The sequence below is a fragment of the Tripterygium wilfordii genome, chromosome 19 (assembly GCF_013401445.1).
Source record: "Tripterygium wilfordii isolate XIE 37 chromosome 19, ASM1340144v1, whole genome shotgun sequence".
Taxonomy (NCBI): domain Eukaryota; kingdom Viridiplantae; phylum Streptophyta; class Magnoliopsida; order Celastrales; family Celastraceae; genus Tripterygium; species Tripterygium wilfordii.
In genome coordinates, this window is record NC_052250.1 from 13,051,002 (window position 1) to 13,066,957 (window position 15,956).

Consider the following 15,956-nt stretch of genomic DNA (forward strand, 5'->3'; position numbering starts at 1 on the left):
ACAGGTTTATAGTGCAATTTTTGCAAAGTCCATATGCATGCATTATTATTGTTTTAGCCTGCGCACGTGTAGAAGCAATTCAACCCGATAGTAGTCAATTTTTTAATTTTCGTTTCACAAATCTTCTTTTTTAATAAAGAATGCTTAATTAAATAAAACTATACCAAAAAAGAAGATTAATTTAATAATTTATATGATTGCAGTTAGGTTTATATGTCGTTTTCCCGAATAATTATGGGAATTATAGCTGTAATAATATGAATGTGAAATGAGAACAAATAAAGGGTTACAAGAGTGGAAGCTGACATGAAGAGAAATTACCTAACGTATGTGGTATCATGATGCCAAGCTGCAAAGCTTTGCTATATGTCTCATTTTCTTCTTCGGGATTAACTTTTGGAGATGGAGTTTTGTGCTTAATTTATTGAATTAGATGCGTAACCCTGGCAAAAAAATCGGTTCGGAGTCGATTCCGGATCGGAAACATTACATATTTACGAAAATATTTACATGTTCGGATCCTAACCCGGATTGAATTTTGGACATACTTAATTGATCAAACCTGGATTGGTTTAAATCCGGATAAGTAAACTATATAATAACCTAATCCGTATTAGGGTCCGGACTAGTAAACCACACAAAATTTATGTGTTTGAACCCGAATCCAATTTTTAACGAATAAAAATTTTGTGTTTGGATCCAGATTTCTGACATATAACTTCTATCTAAACTTGGTTTAATTAGATCGGATAAATTTGATCATTCAGATTAAATATAGTTTTGCAACTCCTACGTAATCCACACCATCCAAAATAAAAGAAGCCATGGGCTGGTCTGGTTTAACCAAATTCTAACCAGCCACCATAATCATTAATGGGCCATTGTGAGCTACCTTTCCGCCTAGTTCAGGCTTATGGGAATGAATGAACCTGCTGGACAGAAAAGCCCATAGGCTGATTCGAACCAAATCCTAAAGAGCATAGCCTTTTACTAGAAGTGGCGGTCCATGTAAAGCCCAACCCTTCTAAGGGCAAATGGAATGGTGAAGTGGTATTGGGCCAACAAAGATGTTGTCTTTTGCTGATGTGGCTGTATTGTAAAATGTGTTTTGCTTATGTGGCTGTATTGGGATAAGTGTTTTGCTGATGTGGATGTATTGATATTTAATGTTTTGGTGTAGTTTTGTTGTGGATAATATGGAGGAATGGAATGTTGTTGGGTTGGGTGGAAAGAGAAAGTGTGTGGGAAGAAAAAGTGTATAGAAATTTGTGTTTTGCTGATGTGGCTGTATTAGAATACGTGTTTGACTTGACTTTTTGTGTAATAGAGGTGGGACCGGGCCAACTAAAATGTTGGCCCAGTAAATTGCTTCTTATTGCATTTGCCCTAACCATGTAACTTATGGAAATGATAGGCGTATAGCCTTTTACTAGAAGTGGAGGTCCATATAAGCCCATGGGCTTCTGGCTTATTGCCTTTTACAGTTTACTAGAAGCGGAGATCACACTCCAAAACCCTAGTCTCGTGGCTGGTCGCCTGGGGTTTTAGTGTTTTACTCCACTTCTTGGACAAACCAGAAAGTCGAAATTGGTACGGGTAACTCCGCCATGACTTCGAAATTGATTCACAGCCGCTAATTAATTATCGCAATTCCTTCGTTCGTTGCTTATGAATCTGTTTGAGATATTTGGGTCTATCAAAGAATTGGACGTTTTGCTTCTGAAGCTCAGGAGTTGCTTGCTGCTCTCTGGTATTACGTGAACGTGATTAGAGGGAACTCCAGTTCAGATAATCTGTTCTTTCGACATCAAATCTATCTCTTTTCTTTTAACTCTGTTCGAATTTCTCAATTTTGTAGATTGGATATGTCTGAGAATGTGAATATTTGCTCCTGACACTGTCGAGTTACTAGTTGATATTTAGTACTGCATAAGGATGATCAGAAGGAGGCCCAGTTCGTGCAATTTCTTCTCCAGAAACAGAGGAGCAACAATTACAACATGTACTCTCCCATTAGACCCGCCAAGTCCCACACTTGTATCATCCAACGACCACAACGACCTCTGCCTATCCTTAGCGGACAACCTAATTCACCGCGGCCTCTTGTCCACCGCTAGGCAGGTGATTGAACGGATAATTGCGCAATCTACATCTGTTGCCGATGCAATCTCTGCTGTTGATTTTGTGGCCGTGCGTGGAATAGACCTTGATGTTGCTGTCTATGATGCGCTTATTAAGAAAATGGTGAGGTCTGGACAACCCGAACTGGCTGAGGCGTTCTACTATAATAGCATTGTTGGCAGAGGTATTGACGTTCACCCGGAAATATTTAATTCTTTGGTTATTTCTTGGTGTAAATTAGGTAAATTAGATAATGCAGTAAGTCATTTTGATAGGATGGTTTCAATGGATAGCGTTCCTTCTGAGGCGGCATGCAATGCTCTTTTTAGGGAACTTTGTGCCCAGGGGAGGTTCCTGGATGGATATGATTGGTTTTGTAGAATTTGTGATGCTAAAATTAATTTGGGTATATGGTGCTATAATGTGTTAATTGATGGCCTGTGCTGCCAAGGGTATATGGATGAGGCAGTTCAGTTGGTTACCATGATGCATGAGAGAACTGGGTTGCCACCTACTCTTCATTTGTACAAGTCATTGTTTTATGGTTTCTGTAAGAGAGGAAGGGTCGTGGAGGCAGAGTCAGTCTTTGGAGAAATGGAGTCCCAAGGTTTCTTTGTGGATAAGATTATGTACACTTCTCTTTTGAATGTGTACTGCAGGGATGGGAAGATGAAAACGGCAATGAGAATCTATTTCAGGATGCTCAAGGTGGGCTGCACACCAGATGAGTATACTTACAACACATTGATTCATGGCTTTTTTAAGATTGGATTGTTTGATAAGGGACAGGTGCTATTCCACCAAATGAATGAATTGGGGATGCAGCCTGATATGGTGACATACCTTGTAATGATCAATTATTATTGCAAAAAAGGCAAAGTGGATTGCGCATCAATTGTTTTTAATAAAATGGTTAGCTGCGGTCTTGCACCCAGTGTGCACTGTTACACAGTTGTGATAGCTGCACTTTACAAGGAGAATAGGATTATGGAAGTTGATAGGCTCTGCGGAGAGATGTTGGACGCCGGGGTTGTTCCTGACCATGTGTTTTTCTTTGTTTTCTTGAAGCATTGCTCCAAAGGAAATGAGCTTGAGCTTGCTCTCTTGATGTTGCAAGCAATTGCAAAGAATGGATGTGGGCTTGACCCTGTGGCACTCTCAACCTCCATTCCTGTTCCTACTAAGGATTTGGAGCAAGAAATCGAGCTCCTGCTTGTGGAAATTGCGAGAAATAACTTCAGTCTAGCTACTGTAGCATTCAGTATCTATATTTGTGCATTATGTGAGGGAGGAAAGTCTGATATTGCTTTGGACTGCTTGGATAAAATGATCAATCTTGGTTGCAGTCCTTTGATTTTCACTTGTAATTGCTTGGTCAAGTGTCTTTGCCAGGGGGGTCTGTTTGACGATGCCAGTTCTTTAATTGAGCTTATGGGAGAGCAAGGGGTAATTCCTGATCAGGCAACGTATTTGATCATGGTGAATGAACACTGTAAACGGGGAGATCTGGTATCAGCCTTTGATATTTTGGATGAAATGAACGGGAAAGGATTGAAGCCTACCGTTGCTATATATGACTGTATCATAGGTTGTCTTAGCAGAGAGAAAAGAGTGTTTGGAGCAGAAATAACGTTCAAGAGGATGCTCGAATCTGGTGTGGATGCTGATGAAATTTTGTACATGACAATGATCAATGCATATTCCAAGAATGGAAGAGCCGAGGAAGCCCGGGAATTATTTGAGAAAATGAGAGAGAGTGACATCCAGCCTAGTTCTTATTCTTATACTGCATTGATAAGTGGTTTGGTGAAGAGAAATGAGACTGATAAAGGATGCATATACCTTGATAAAATGTTGGGAGATGGTTATGAACCAAGTAAAGTGCTCTATACTGCTCTTATCAATCATTTCTTGAGGAAGGGTAACTTTGAATTTGCCTTAAGGTTAGTTAATGCAATGGTAAATAACAAGATTGAAGAAGATCTTATTTGGTATATTACCCTGGTCAGTGGTGTTTGTAGAAATGCCGGTGGTATAAATAAAAGTTCGTGCCCCGCAAATAAAGGCCCTGAGAGGGCTACAGAGAAGCTGTTGTATTTGCTCCACCCACCAAATCCGTTGCTGAGGGATAACAATTTGAGACGTTCTTCTAATTCACTTGAAGAAATGAAAAACACCGCAATGATGCTCGTGCGGAAAGTAAAAGAAACCAGTTTTATGCCAAATTTATATCTTTACAATGGCATTCTTTCTGGATATTGTTATACAGATAGAATGCAGGATGCATATGATCATTTTGAACTGATGCAAATCGAGGGTATTTGTCCCAATGAAGTTACTTTCACGATTCTAATTGGCGGGCATATAAGGGCCAGAGAAATTGATTGTGCCGTATGGGTATTTAACATGATGAATGCATCTCATTGCTCTCCAGATAGAATTTCACATAGCATTTTATTGAAAGGTCTTTGTAAGGCCGGTAGATTACTTGATGCATTGTCATTGTTATATACAATGCATAAGAGGGGGTTCTTTCCTAGTAAGGCTTCTTATGGACTTTTGTTAAACGCCTTCTGTGCTAGTGATTTAAGTGTTCCTGCCTTCAGAATATTTGAAGAAATGATGGCTTATAATTATCTGCCTCACTGTTATAGTCTTAACCGGTTGCTTTGCATGTTATGTGAAGAAAGGAAATTCCATGAAGCTCATGGAGTTTTGGAGATGATGATTAAGAAGGGGAAATTCCCTGATGAAACAACAATGACACATCTGTTAGAATCCCGTGAGCAATGGTTAAGAGAGGAAAATTCCCTGATGAATCAACCATGACCCTTCTGTTAGCATCCCGTGAGCCAAGCCTGACTTGATTGTTTTTGAAAGAACGAGATGATTAGTTTCATTGAAGGAACAAGATGAGCTTGTGTTTTATTAATTGGTAAGTGACACTTAATTTGTGCTTCGTAAGAGCATTGATCCTTGTTTATGTTTTCCTAAAGTTTATACTGTTTCATCTGCATAATTATATTTTTTCGTCTGTGGTAAGATTTAATGAGCCTAATTCTGATGAGGACTATGGCCTATTTTTTGCTATAGCCTATGGGTGATGGCGAAAGCTTCTCCAAAGAAGAGATTGCTGGATTGAGAGAAAATTTTAAGGCAGTGGATACGGATAGCAGTGGTGCAATTACATTTCATGAACTCAAAGCTGGTTTGCGAAGATATGGCTCACATTTGAGCAATACAGAGATACATGACCTTATGGGCGGGTAAGACAATTGCTTCTAGACAGACAATTTTTCATGTGTTCTTTCAAGTGAAACAAATAAAAAAATATATAGGAAAGAAGAAGAAGAAATAGTAAAAGGTTGTCTTGTAGTGGTTTTAAAAATAAAAAACAGTATTTCCTTCTCAAAAATTCACTGTCTCTGTTGTTGCACAATACTTGTTCGGTATTCCTTTGATTTAGATGAGGTGCATATTTTTTGAGATTGGAAGCCTACTTTGAAAAATGAGTTGTACACTTGTTCTTTATTGTTATGATGCATGTTTTTAATTCAGCTGTAGTTTTTTCAACTGGTGAAGCCAGGGTTCCAACGTATTTGACTATGTGGCATTTTGGGTTCATTGACAGACTCGATTGAAAATTGGGTCTAGCTGAGATTGTAAATAGATGATAGTCGAGGACTGTTACCCAGTTGCAGCAGTTTTCAGGTGAGAATTCTCTCTCAGTTTTTGTGATTTATCCATCCATTTTATTCGAACAGATACTGAAAGTATGTGTCTGAAGTGCATCATAATTTGAATCCTCGAATTAAATATGATTTGATTCCTATACAGCTTATCTCAGTACTGTGAAGTTTTCTGGTCTTAAGTTTTGTTTTCACCAAAAACAAGCCTTTGTTAATTAAGTGCATGGCTTGGATGGTGACGGGTTCTAAGACATTGGATGGTGACTGGTCTGGGATCCAAATGTGCCATGCTCCGGTGCTCGTTATTAATGTAGGACTGAACTTTGATGTCTGATCTGCTACTGATGTCATGCATTGAGGACAGATCCTGGAATGCTCGAGAGGGTGGTTACTATGTGATTCCATTGACTTTAAAAGTTAATCCAATGTAATGTTAAGTCATTTGTAGGATAGGATGAGTTGAGTGAACCATATTTCAATTTTTGGTATTCCTATCCTGCAACTTGCATACATTTTACTACAGTTTTCATTGCTTAGACTTTTTTTTCCTTCCTGATTTCTTCTTATATTTTTCATTAAACGGCAGATAGTTTGAATCCTCTCAAGTCTGAATTGCAATGATATTATTTTGCATGTAGATTCTCATGGATGGGTGAATCAATTACCGAGATTCTTAGAAGTCATATTGAGAATCCTGATGCTGTGATGAAGAGCTTTCACATTGATGGTTTTCATTTCTTCTTGTAAGAATGTCTATTGTGATGGTCGCTATGAATTTCTACTATTTTGTACAATTTAGATACTAGGCTGCATTGCAACATGGGCTGTCGCAGGTGGATGGATTGTTGCAGAAAAACTCATACAGTAATTCTTAATCCTGATCCATAACAAAGATAGCTGTCAAAGATAGCTGTCAAAGATAGCTGTGAGAATTGCCTTGGTTACTCTATTGGAAATTTTTGTGCGCTTGGGAATGACAGCCCGAGTTTAGGCGCATATCGGATGATCAAAGGTGAAGCTTGTATATTGTCGTTTTCAGTGTTTTTTTTTTTTTTTTTTAAAAAAAAAACGGCATTGCCTTGATTACTAGTGAAGTTGTTAAAATTATATTAGCATCTTGGCCAAGATTTTTTATTGGTTCAAGAGAAACAAAATAACAAATGAATGACATTCCTTCACAAGTAAAAATAATCATAATCAGATGCCAAGAGTGAAAGGCACTCCGGTGGCAGGCAACCATGTTTGGCCAGCGATAAGTCTATCCACCGTAAACTGGGATGCCTCAACAGCATTGTTAATAACATGGAATCCACCCCACCGAACCCTCCATTGAGTATAAGAACCAGGGCCAAAATTCTTGTATTCTCCATAATACAGTGTGTCAAGAGCAAAGTTACTATTGCCCCATTTTGACCAACCAACAGGACTAATCAACCTATCAATATAAGTCCTCATGAACACCACTCTCGAGTATTGCATCCAAGGTCTCCCCAAATAGGTCTTGAATCCACGAATCACAGGTTTGAGGTCGGGTGCGGCTAGGACTCGTGAATTATGGACCGAAATTCCAGTGTTTTGGTATGGGTCATTGCGGCCTTGTGCAGTGATCACATTGGCTTGGCCCTTTAAGGGTCTTCTAACGTAAATTCCACAGTTTTGGAAAACTACGGCTGCGTTTCCAAATATGAAGTCTATGGTGCCGTAGATGTAGCATGATTTGTAGAATTGGCGTTGTGCGTATACCATGAGCGTGTCTTGGTAGCCTAGGAAGGCGCAACGATAGAAGACCGAGAGGTCAGAGGCTGATCGGAGCGCCACTGCTTGGCCCTTTAGAGGGCCTGCGGTGTTTATGAATGTTATGTCACGAGCCATGAAGTGGAGCCCATCTATGCCTGCAAATCATAGGTTAGGAAAAATTAGCTTTATTTGTGATTAGTTTTTTTTTAACCGAGAATTCTCCGGCCCAACATGTCCACTGGACAACTGAGCCAGCTCTAAACTCGACTCGACTGCTAACTCAACTTGCTTGATGCCAGCGACATGAAAGACCAGGCCAATGTCCGTATGAAAAAAAGCCAAAATTGCTGGGCGTAAGAATTATACTTACGATCTCCCGAGGAGTTTATGTTGCTAGTGATCAACATGGGATGGGAAAAAACAAATTGATGTACAAGTTTGGACTGAAAAATATAATTCCGACCATAATATATAAATTATAAAACTGCATCTGATCAGAGTTAAATCAAATCTTACCAGCAGTTGCAGAACTGTAAGTTGTGTAACCTCCCCCAACACTTCTGCTACCAGTGATGATAGTATTATTCATTCCATCACCAACCAGCACAATATTGTTATTATTGATCCCAACTTCAATATTCTCTCTATAAACACCTCTCTTCACATATATAATCAACCTCCCACTTCCTCTCCTCCTAGCTGCCGCATCAATAGCTGCCTGAATCGTCCTAAAACGCCCCGAACCATCCTTCGCCACCACCAGATTTGCTGAGGAGGCTAGCGTGGGCGATTGCAGTAGCTTCCTCTCGTGCCCCGACAGCCAACTAGGATAGGCCGATGGCACAGAACTAGTACTGTTTGTGTTGTTTTTAACACGTAGTAAGACTCCATTAGTAGCCAAACTGTTGCTAATTAGCTTTGATAAATTACTGGACATCACAGGCCTGGTAAAATCCGAGACATTAAGTTCAAGAAACCCTGTTTGACACGTTTTAATGTTAGTGAGGGCAGTGCTGAGCCATGTCTGTGCATCGAAACCTGTACAACCTGTGCGGGTTCTTCTTAGGCCTTGAAGTGTACGGTTTAATTGGAGGATTGTGTTTCCATATAGTTTCAAGCAATCACTCCACACAGCTCGCTGGTGCTGGGTTTGTACATTGGGCTTGCACCGCTTGACGTGCTTATTTGCAGCGATTGCTTGATCCATCGCTGCTCGAATCATCATGGTTCGCAGTTCAGACAAGTGTTTGATTCTAAAATGTTTGTGGCTTCTTCTGATGAAGTGCTTGCATGGTTCAGGATGCGGGGTCTTGTTGCACCACCAGGTGATGTTGCTTTTGCTTCCCTTTGATGCTTCAATGGAGAAGATTATTGAAGAGAATGATACGAAAAATATGAGCAAAAGTTTAATCTTTGATGCCATTTCTGTGGGTTACTCTCGTTTTCTTTGTTTTGCTGCTCAAGTTGATATATAAGGGTCCTTATTAGAAAAAAAAAAAAAAAAAAAGAAAAAAAAGAGGAAGGTCAATGTCTTGGGTTAGGCTGTACAGTTTGGAAAATGAAATTTCATGGACCTTGTAAATGCAAATACAAGATACAATAAATAAATCAAATCAATTCCATGTTTACTTACTTGAAAATGAATATACATAATTTATAAGTATTTTTTCTTGGCGTAAGTTAGCTGAAATGAAATGAATATATATTGTTCAAACTTGTAAGGACTTGTGTATATATGTGTCAGAGACCCACACCCCAAACAACTAATTATATTGTTCACTTTAAGGTTTCGATTTTTGTGAATACATCGGATTATCTTCACGAGTTTGTTCCTCATCGGCCAAGCAACTGAGCCTTATCCCAAATCAATAAGCCTATGAAAAGGCCTAGTTGAATGTTAAGGGTGGGTGTTACCCATATATACTCATCGATTGGAATTTACCCAAACCAATAGTCGGATATATGTGGTCTTAACACTCCCCTGCACTTATGCATTTGGTTATGTCAAACTCAATAAGTAGAGTAGAGCTTATGTCCAATAGGATTGAATTACTCCGATAGTATGTTAAAAATCTACACTCCAAATAGTCAATTATATTGTTCGCTCTGAAAATCCACACCCTAAACAACCAACCATATTGTCTACTTTGGGGCTTCGATTTTTATGAATATATAAGATTACCCTCACGAGTCTTTCACTCATAAGCACAAAAACTTAACCTTAGCCCAAGTTACCAAGCCAATGAAAAGTGCTATTTGAATGTTAATGGTGGACTTTACCCATATTATATGGACATATTCTGTTTTGACAAAATGATCTCTGACTCTATCTTGTCTACCTTAAAGCTTTGATAACTTCAATTAATACAGACTACAGAGTGCAATGAGTCGGTGATAACTTGTAAGAGAAAAACATGTAATCCCATTTAAAACAGATTGATTGTCCTAAACATGGGCTTAATTAAGCAAACCCATGTGAGGTTGCTTCAAATTGAATTCTAACTGTCAAAGATATCAACAAAATCTTTGATATCTTTGACAAATGAACAAAATCTTTGAATTTGTCAAAGATATCTACAAAATATCAATGATATCTTTGACAAATGAACGTCAAAGATATCAACAAAATCTTTGATATCTTTGACAAATGAACAAAATCTTTGAATTTGTCAAAGATATCTACAAAATATCAATGATATCTTTGACAAATCAACAAAATCTTTGAATTTGTCAAAGATATCAACATCTTTGATTTACTTTATTGACATTATTTTTCTTACTTTTCCTTTCTAACGCCTATATAAAGGCATGTTGTACACAATCAACATATAGTGAAATACAGATCTTTTACTTCTCTAACATATCCGATCTTTTACTTCTCTAACATATCCTTTCACTTCTCTAACATGGTATCAGAGGCACTCCTGTTGAGGCACTCCAGAGTAGTGTACGTACTACCATTGATACAGCACATATTATTACAGCCTTGGTCCAACACTTCTTAGGTGGGATCTTGGTTTTGGGTCCGTCCCCAGTCGGTTGCGGTCTCCTTTGAGATGTTCTTCTCTTTTCTTGAGTTTTGGTGTCCTCCGTGGCGGTGCTCCTTCTGCCGTTTGTCGTGCTCTTCCAGGGGTACTCCTTTGCTCGGACCCCTAGCTAGACCCGATTGCTTCTTCTGCCTTTTCATCAGTTTGAGCATGGTTCCTCGCAGTTCGTTCCTTTGGCCTCCTGCTGCCGTATGGTGGTGTCCATGTTTCTGGCTGCTTTTCCCTGTTGTTTCTACCATCGCTCTTGGTGCTAAGATCTCGGCCCTCTCTTGGAGTCCTTTTACTGCGTTTTTAAGGCTTCTCTAGAGATGGGTCCCTTCTCGGAGTTTTGCTGCTGTTAATCTTACTATTTGCCCTCTTTGGTCCCATTCCGGATTTCTGCGTGCAGTCTTGGTGTTCCTTTGTCTGCTCTCTTGGGTTCCCATGTGGATTTTTTCTTGCTTTTTGGTAGCCTCGATTCTCAGAGCTGGATCCCCATCCTTTAGTGTTTGGGTTTTGGTGCGTGTCGCTGGACTGCTCCTTTTTTTGGCTTCTCGGTTTGTTGGTTTCTTTATATTCAATTCTGTCAACGATATCAACAAAATCTTTGATATCTTTGAAATTTATCTTTGACAATATCCACTCTTGACCAACCTGCTGATCTTTTCACCAAGCCACTCCTGCCAGGTCGTTTCAGAGACTTAGTTTCCAAACTCAAGCTTACTTCTACTGCACCAACTTGAGTTTGAGGGGGGATGTCAAAGATATCAACAAAATCTTTGATATCTTTGACAAATGAACAAAATCTTTGAATTTGTCAAAGATATCTACAAAATATCAATAATATCTTTGACAAATCAACAAAATCTTTGAATTTGTCAAAGATATCAACATCTTTGATTTACTTTATTGACATTATTTTTCTTACTTTTCCTTTCTAACGCCTATATAAAGGCATGTTGTACACAATCAAGATATAGTGAAAAATATAGATCCTTTCACTTCTCTAACACTAACATTGCTTAGCACTAGTTCTTGAGATTATATATGAACTGTTCTATAAGACTATAACTCTTATATATATATAACTTAAAACATTTGTACGTCTATGTGGTTGTGACGGTTGTAAGTTGTAACGTACAAGCTACAATCCAGGATCGGAATGTGTCAAGTTGTTGAATAAACCGGCCGCCAGCATCGACACTGGAAGGAACGATCCCTTCATGTTCTTTTGGCAGCTAAACAAAGTGTCCTAATACACCCTAGCCTAAAATTGCGATGACCCACGTGATTTCTAGTTTGTAGAGTACACTAACGAGACTTGTCCAATTCAATTACCAAGTTTGAAGGAAGACATTAAAATTTACAACCTTTTCCTTCATATATAATTTATATATGAGAAATTGAGAATTGCCCCAATGATAGTTATCTATTCAGTGTGGGGTGCAAAACTCTGTTTGGCTTGGATGATCGAATTTGTCATATTCAAATTAAAATCCAGGTCCAAATACATAAATATTGTTTGGTTTACTTGTCCGGATCCTAACCTGGATGATATTATTATCCGGTTTACTTGTCCGAATTTGATCAATTAAACATGTCCGAAATTCAATACATGCTAAGGTCCAAACATGTAATTATTTCATAAAAACGTAATGCTACCGAACCCGGAACTGATTTTTTTGCTTTTCACCAAGCCTAATTTACAAGTGTTGGATTGGGCTGAATGAATACAAAAGGCTCTACAGTAACAAGCTATGTGGCCTTCTGAATTCTGATCATGGGCTTCTTTTTCTCTTGTATAGCTTTTCCACCCTACCTCTCGTATCCCATTACTCGGTTATTCCCATCATTCCTGCCTTCGGCCGGCACCATTGAAGTGAGAATAGAAGATTAAAAGTTTAGGCCCAACTATTTGGGCCATCAAATTTTGAAAGGTCTGTCCGATGGTTTTAGATATTGTGGGCCGTAAGCATTCCTTCTTTTAGGCCCAAAAGCCTTCAACCTGAAAATAATTATACAAAGGTTCTAAAAGGAGAAATAATTTCATCCTGGAAATAATTTGGCATATCAAAAGACAAAAGGTGAAATTCTACCTGAGATTAAGGCGCGCGCACACCAACTTCTTGATGTGACGACTGGTTCTGCCGATCACACTCCCTAATCAACAAAAGCATTAAATCATGATGAACTCTTCGAATTACCCAAATCAAATGTTTTTCTATATATAATTATTATTAAATCCCATTATATATATATATATATATATATATAATCATCCTAGTAATATGATTGAAATACATTACTAGTCAATGAAGTATAATGGAAAAAGAAGATCACCTAATAAAAGTGGAACAAACACGAAATAAGTCATCTTCACCAAGGCAGTTCACCGGCCTTTCATCCACATACGCTGAAACTAACTACATCAATTCCACCACCACCGTACACGGCGGCCCTGGAACTGCTTCCTTTTAAGAGAGATTACTTGTTTTCCCCCTCAAAGCGACTAATGATTAATTGTCTTACTCTTGCTTTTCTTCATTTGAAGCTTCGTTGAATTTGGTCAAAATGTTGATCTTCGTATATATGTGAGTATAGAAAATATCTTCCTGGAAAATAATGAAGGAAATTTTGACTTCTTTGGAAAAGAAATTAAGAAGGATGAGTCATCTACAATGGTCGTGGATGGTGATGATGGTGGTGGTGGGAGTGGCTGCTCATGATTATGGTGACGCATTATCGAAGAGCATCTTGTTCTTTGAAGGACAAAGGTCAGGGAAATTACCCTCCACGCAGAGGATTACTTGGAGGAAGGATTCAGCTCTTCAAGACGGCTTTCAGATTGGTGGAAGACCCTTTATCCAATCAAAATTGTACGCACGGCACGGATTTCATATACACGAATTCATTTGGATCATGTGTGTTAAATTCAACCGCTGAGATAATTGAGATACCAATTGCGGGGAATTTTATCATTTTCGATTTGTTAAAAGTTTTTTATTTTATTTTTTAAAGAAACATAATTCATGGGTTGGTGACAAGAATCTCCTTGACAAAACGTTCTAATTCTAAGCTCAGGTCGATTTGGTGGGGGGTTACTATGATGCCGGTGACAATCTCAAATTCAACTTTCCAATGGCATTCTCCACAACCATGCTAGCATGGAGTGTGTTAGAGTTTGGAAAATTCATGGACTCAGACAGGCAATATGCATTGGAGGCTATTCGGTGGGCGACCGACTACTTCCTTAAAGCCACAAGTGTCCCTGGCTTTGTGTATGTTCAGGTAGGTGACCCTTATGGAGACCATAATTGCTGGGAGAGGCCTGAAGACATGGACACCCCTAGAACACCTTATGCTGTTAGCAAAAACTTTCCGGGATCGGAGGTTTCGGCCGAGCTAGCAGCTGCACTTGCTGCATCTTCCATGGTGTTTAGGCCTGTTGATCGTGACTATTCTGCTAGGCTCCTTAAAAGGGCCAGAATGGTAATCAGATGGGTTATTACATAGTTTTTTCTTGCACCCAATACATGAGGAATTCTTGATAGAAACATAAAATCATTATTTTGTGCATGGATTAGGTTTTTGAATTTGCGGATCAATACAGGGGATCTTACAACGATAGCCTTGGACCATGGGTGTGCCCATTTTACTGTGATTTCAGCGGTTATGAGGTATGAATTGTCGTCACTCTGTTCTCTCTCACGATGTAATTTTATTTATTTATGAAGTAGTTGAGTATGCTCTTCCAATTAGTATATATTTAAGAGGAAACTTGCAGTATCTGACTTGAGTGGGCGGGTCACGAACCTCTGCATGTCAAGTTTAATGGTATTGGGTGAGCTACCGAAACAAGATTTGTTTACTTGTGAGATTGTGTTGTAGGATGAATTGATATGGGGAGCAGCATGGTTGTATAAGGCTACTAGAGCCCCTAGTTACTGGCTTTACGTGGTTGACAACATACACAACTTAGAGAACTCAGCTGTCAAGAAAGTAAACAGTATCAGCTACAGTACTGGAGGAAGTTTTGCTGAATTTGGGTGGGACTCCAAGCATGCTGGCATTAACATACTTGTTTCCAAGGTTAATTAATTACTACACAAACTGTGGTTCTCTCATAGATTTCTAATGTGCATGGTCTGTTCATTTGAAATGATTTTCTTGTCGCTGTGATTACATGCAGTGGGTTTTGAACGGCAGTTTGAACTTTAGTCCTTTCATACCCAATGCAGACAAGTTTGTGTGCAGTATCTTGCCTGAATCACCTACTGTATCAGTTTCCTTCTCTCCAGGTACTGAATTTTTTCCGATGTGGAATTCAACAGGACTGCTAGCTGCTTAAGCTATCATTGAATTTTAGTCCTAAAATGCTATGTATATATGATCAGGAGGACTTTTATTCAAACCTGGAGGGAGTAATTTACAGCACGCAACGGCTTTGTCATTTCTTCTCGTTGTCTATGCTCGGTATTTGAATCAAGCAAACAGAGTGATTAATTGTGGTAATGTTGTTGCCAAGCCATCACGACTAGTACAAGTCGCGAGAAGTCAAGTACGTTCTATTTGTGCTTCGATTTAATTTTTAAAACTCCCTCAGTTAAGGTGGTTGAGACATATACTCAAATAGAATAGTACCCAAGTTTGAACTCCCACCCCCGCTTACCTTAAAAAAGATTTACTTGCACATTTCACTTTTCGTAGTTGAAATATCCTCATAGCGCCATTTAAATTCCTTGACGCAGGTGGATTATATATTAGGAAGCAATCCATTGAACATGTCATACATGGTGGGATATGGTAACAAGTTTCCTCAAAAAATACACCATCGCGGCTCATCGATACCTTCGATTGATCAACGCCCAGACCGAATCGATTGCAATGGCGGAACCCAGTACTTCTTGAGCAGCAATCCTAATCCTAGCTTGTTAATTGGAGCTGTTGTTGGAGGACCTGATATGAATGATTCATATAGTGATTCTAGAGCTGATTTCGCACATTCAGAGCCAACCACATACATTAATGCACCCCTTGTGGGACTTTTGGCCTGCTTCAAAGGCCATCCAAGCTCATTGAATCCTCTATGAAGGATTTTTTTATATTTTATTTTTCAAGTTATTCCAAAATGTATATATAGGTACCGCTGTTGGAAATCATGCACTGAATTTTCTATTGCTGCTATTTCAGTTTGTTTCTATCGGACGTCACGTTAGTATCTTATCAAGCCTGAGGGAATCCATATGGGCCAGAGTGGGCTGATGATGACTAATCCTATTTAATGGCGTGGGTTCAAAAACCCAGCCCAAAGCTAAATAACCCCAGACCAAAAACCCAGCCCAGTTGACGAACAACGGATCCCAAATTGAAGAACAATGTAGCC

At 39.0% G+C, this 15,956-nt stretch overlaps 3 protein-coding genes across 6 annotated transcripts; 2 read left to right on the forward strand and 1 right to left on the reverse strand.

The window, feature by feature from the left end:
- Positions 1–1,507: 1,507 nt before the first annotated feature.
- Positions 1,508–6,864, forward strand: LOC119986157 (pentatricopeptide repeat-containing protein At5g62370). Of its 4 annotated transcripts, XM_038830711.1 has the most exons (5): positions 2,164–2,305; positions 2,397–5,056; positions 5,215–5,387; positions 5,753–5,832; positions 5,959–6,358. In XM_038830711.1, exon 2 carries the CDS (start codon positions 2,398–2,400, stop codon positions 4,948–4,950), a length of 2,553 nt encoding a protein of 850 aa, XP_038686639.1. In that variant the 5' UTR covers positions 2,164–2,305; position 2,397; the 3' UTR covers positions 4,951–5,056; positions 5,215–5,387; positions 5,753–5,832; positions 5,959–6,358. The 4 variants fall into 4 exon arrangements, with proteins under 4 accessions (XP_038686637.1, XP_038686638.1, XP_038686636.1 ...); XM_038830709.1 differs by lacking the exon at positions 5,959–6,358 and adding an exon at positions 6,449–6,864 and having other exon boundaries at positions 1,508–5,056; XM_038830710.1 differs by having other exon boundaries at positions 1,508–5,056; positions 5,708–5,832.
- Positions 6,865–7,007: 143 nt separating this feature from the next.
- On the reverse strand, positions 7,008–8,970 carry LOC119986321 (probable pectinesterase/pectinesterase inhibitor 60). The gene is made up of 2 exons (XM_038830903.1): positions 8,064–8,970; positions 7,008–7,702 (listed from the first exon to the last, which is right to left on the reverse strand). Exons 1-2 carry the CDS (start codon positions 8,968–8,970, stop codon positions 7,008–7,010), a joined length of 1,602 nt encoding a protein of 533 aa, XP_038686831.1.
- Positions 8,971–13,267: 4,297 nt separating this feature from the next.
- Positions 13,268–15,668, forward strand: LOC119986154 (endoglucanase 4-like). Its single transcript, XM_038830704.1, has 7 exons — positions 13,268–13,421; positions 13,650–14,062; positions 14,158–14,250; positions 14,462–14,662; positions 14,763–14,871; positions 14,968–15,131; positions 15,322–15,668. Exons 1-7 carry the CDS (start codon positions 13,268–13,270, stop codon positions 15,661–15,663), a joined length of 1,476 nt encoding a protein of 491 aa, XP_038686632.1. The 3' UTR covers positions 15,664–15,668.
- The last annotated feature ends 288 nt before the right edge of the window (positions 15,669–15,956 follow it).

Bases quoted from the DNA above. Each gene is read 5' to 3' on its own strand.
- LOC119986154 (XM_038830704.1), top strand. From the start codon at position 13,268: ATGATGGTGGTGGTGGGAGTGGCTGCTCATGATTATGGTGACGCATTA. The intron at 14,251-14,461 runs GTATGAATTGTC...ATTGTGTTGTAG, and splicing joins GTGATTTCAGCGGTTATGAG to GATGAATTGATATGGGGAGC. The intron at 15,132-15,321 runs GTACGTTCTATT...TCCTTGACGCAG, and splicing joins TACAAGTCGCGAGAAGTCAA to GTGGATTATATATTAGGAAG.
- LOC119986321 (XM_038830903.1), bottom strand. From the start codon at position 8,970: ATGGCATCAAAGATTAAACTTTTGCTCATATTTTTCGTATCATTCTCT. The intron at 7,703-8,063 runs GTAAGATTTGAT...TATGATTTGCAG, and splicing joins TTACAGTTCTGCAACTGCTG to GCATAGATGGGCTCCACTTC.
- LOC119986157 (XM_038830709.1), top strand. From the start codon at position 1,936: ATGATCAGAAGGAGGCCCAGTTCGTGCAATTTCTTCTCCAGAAACAGA.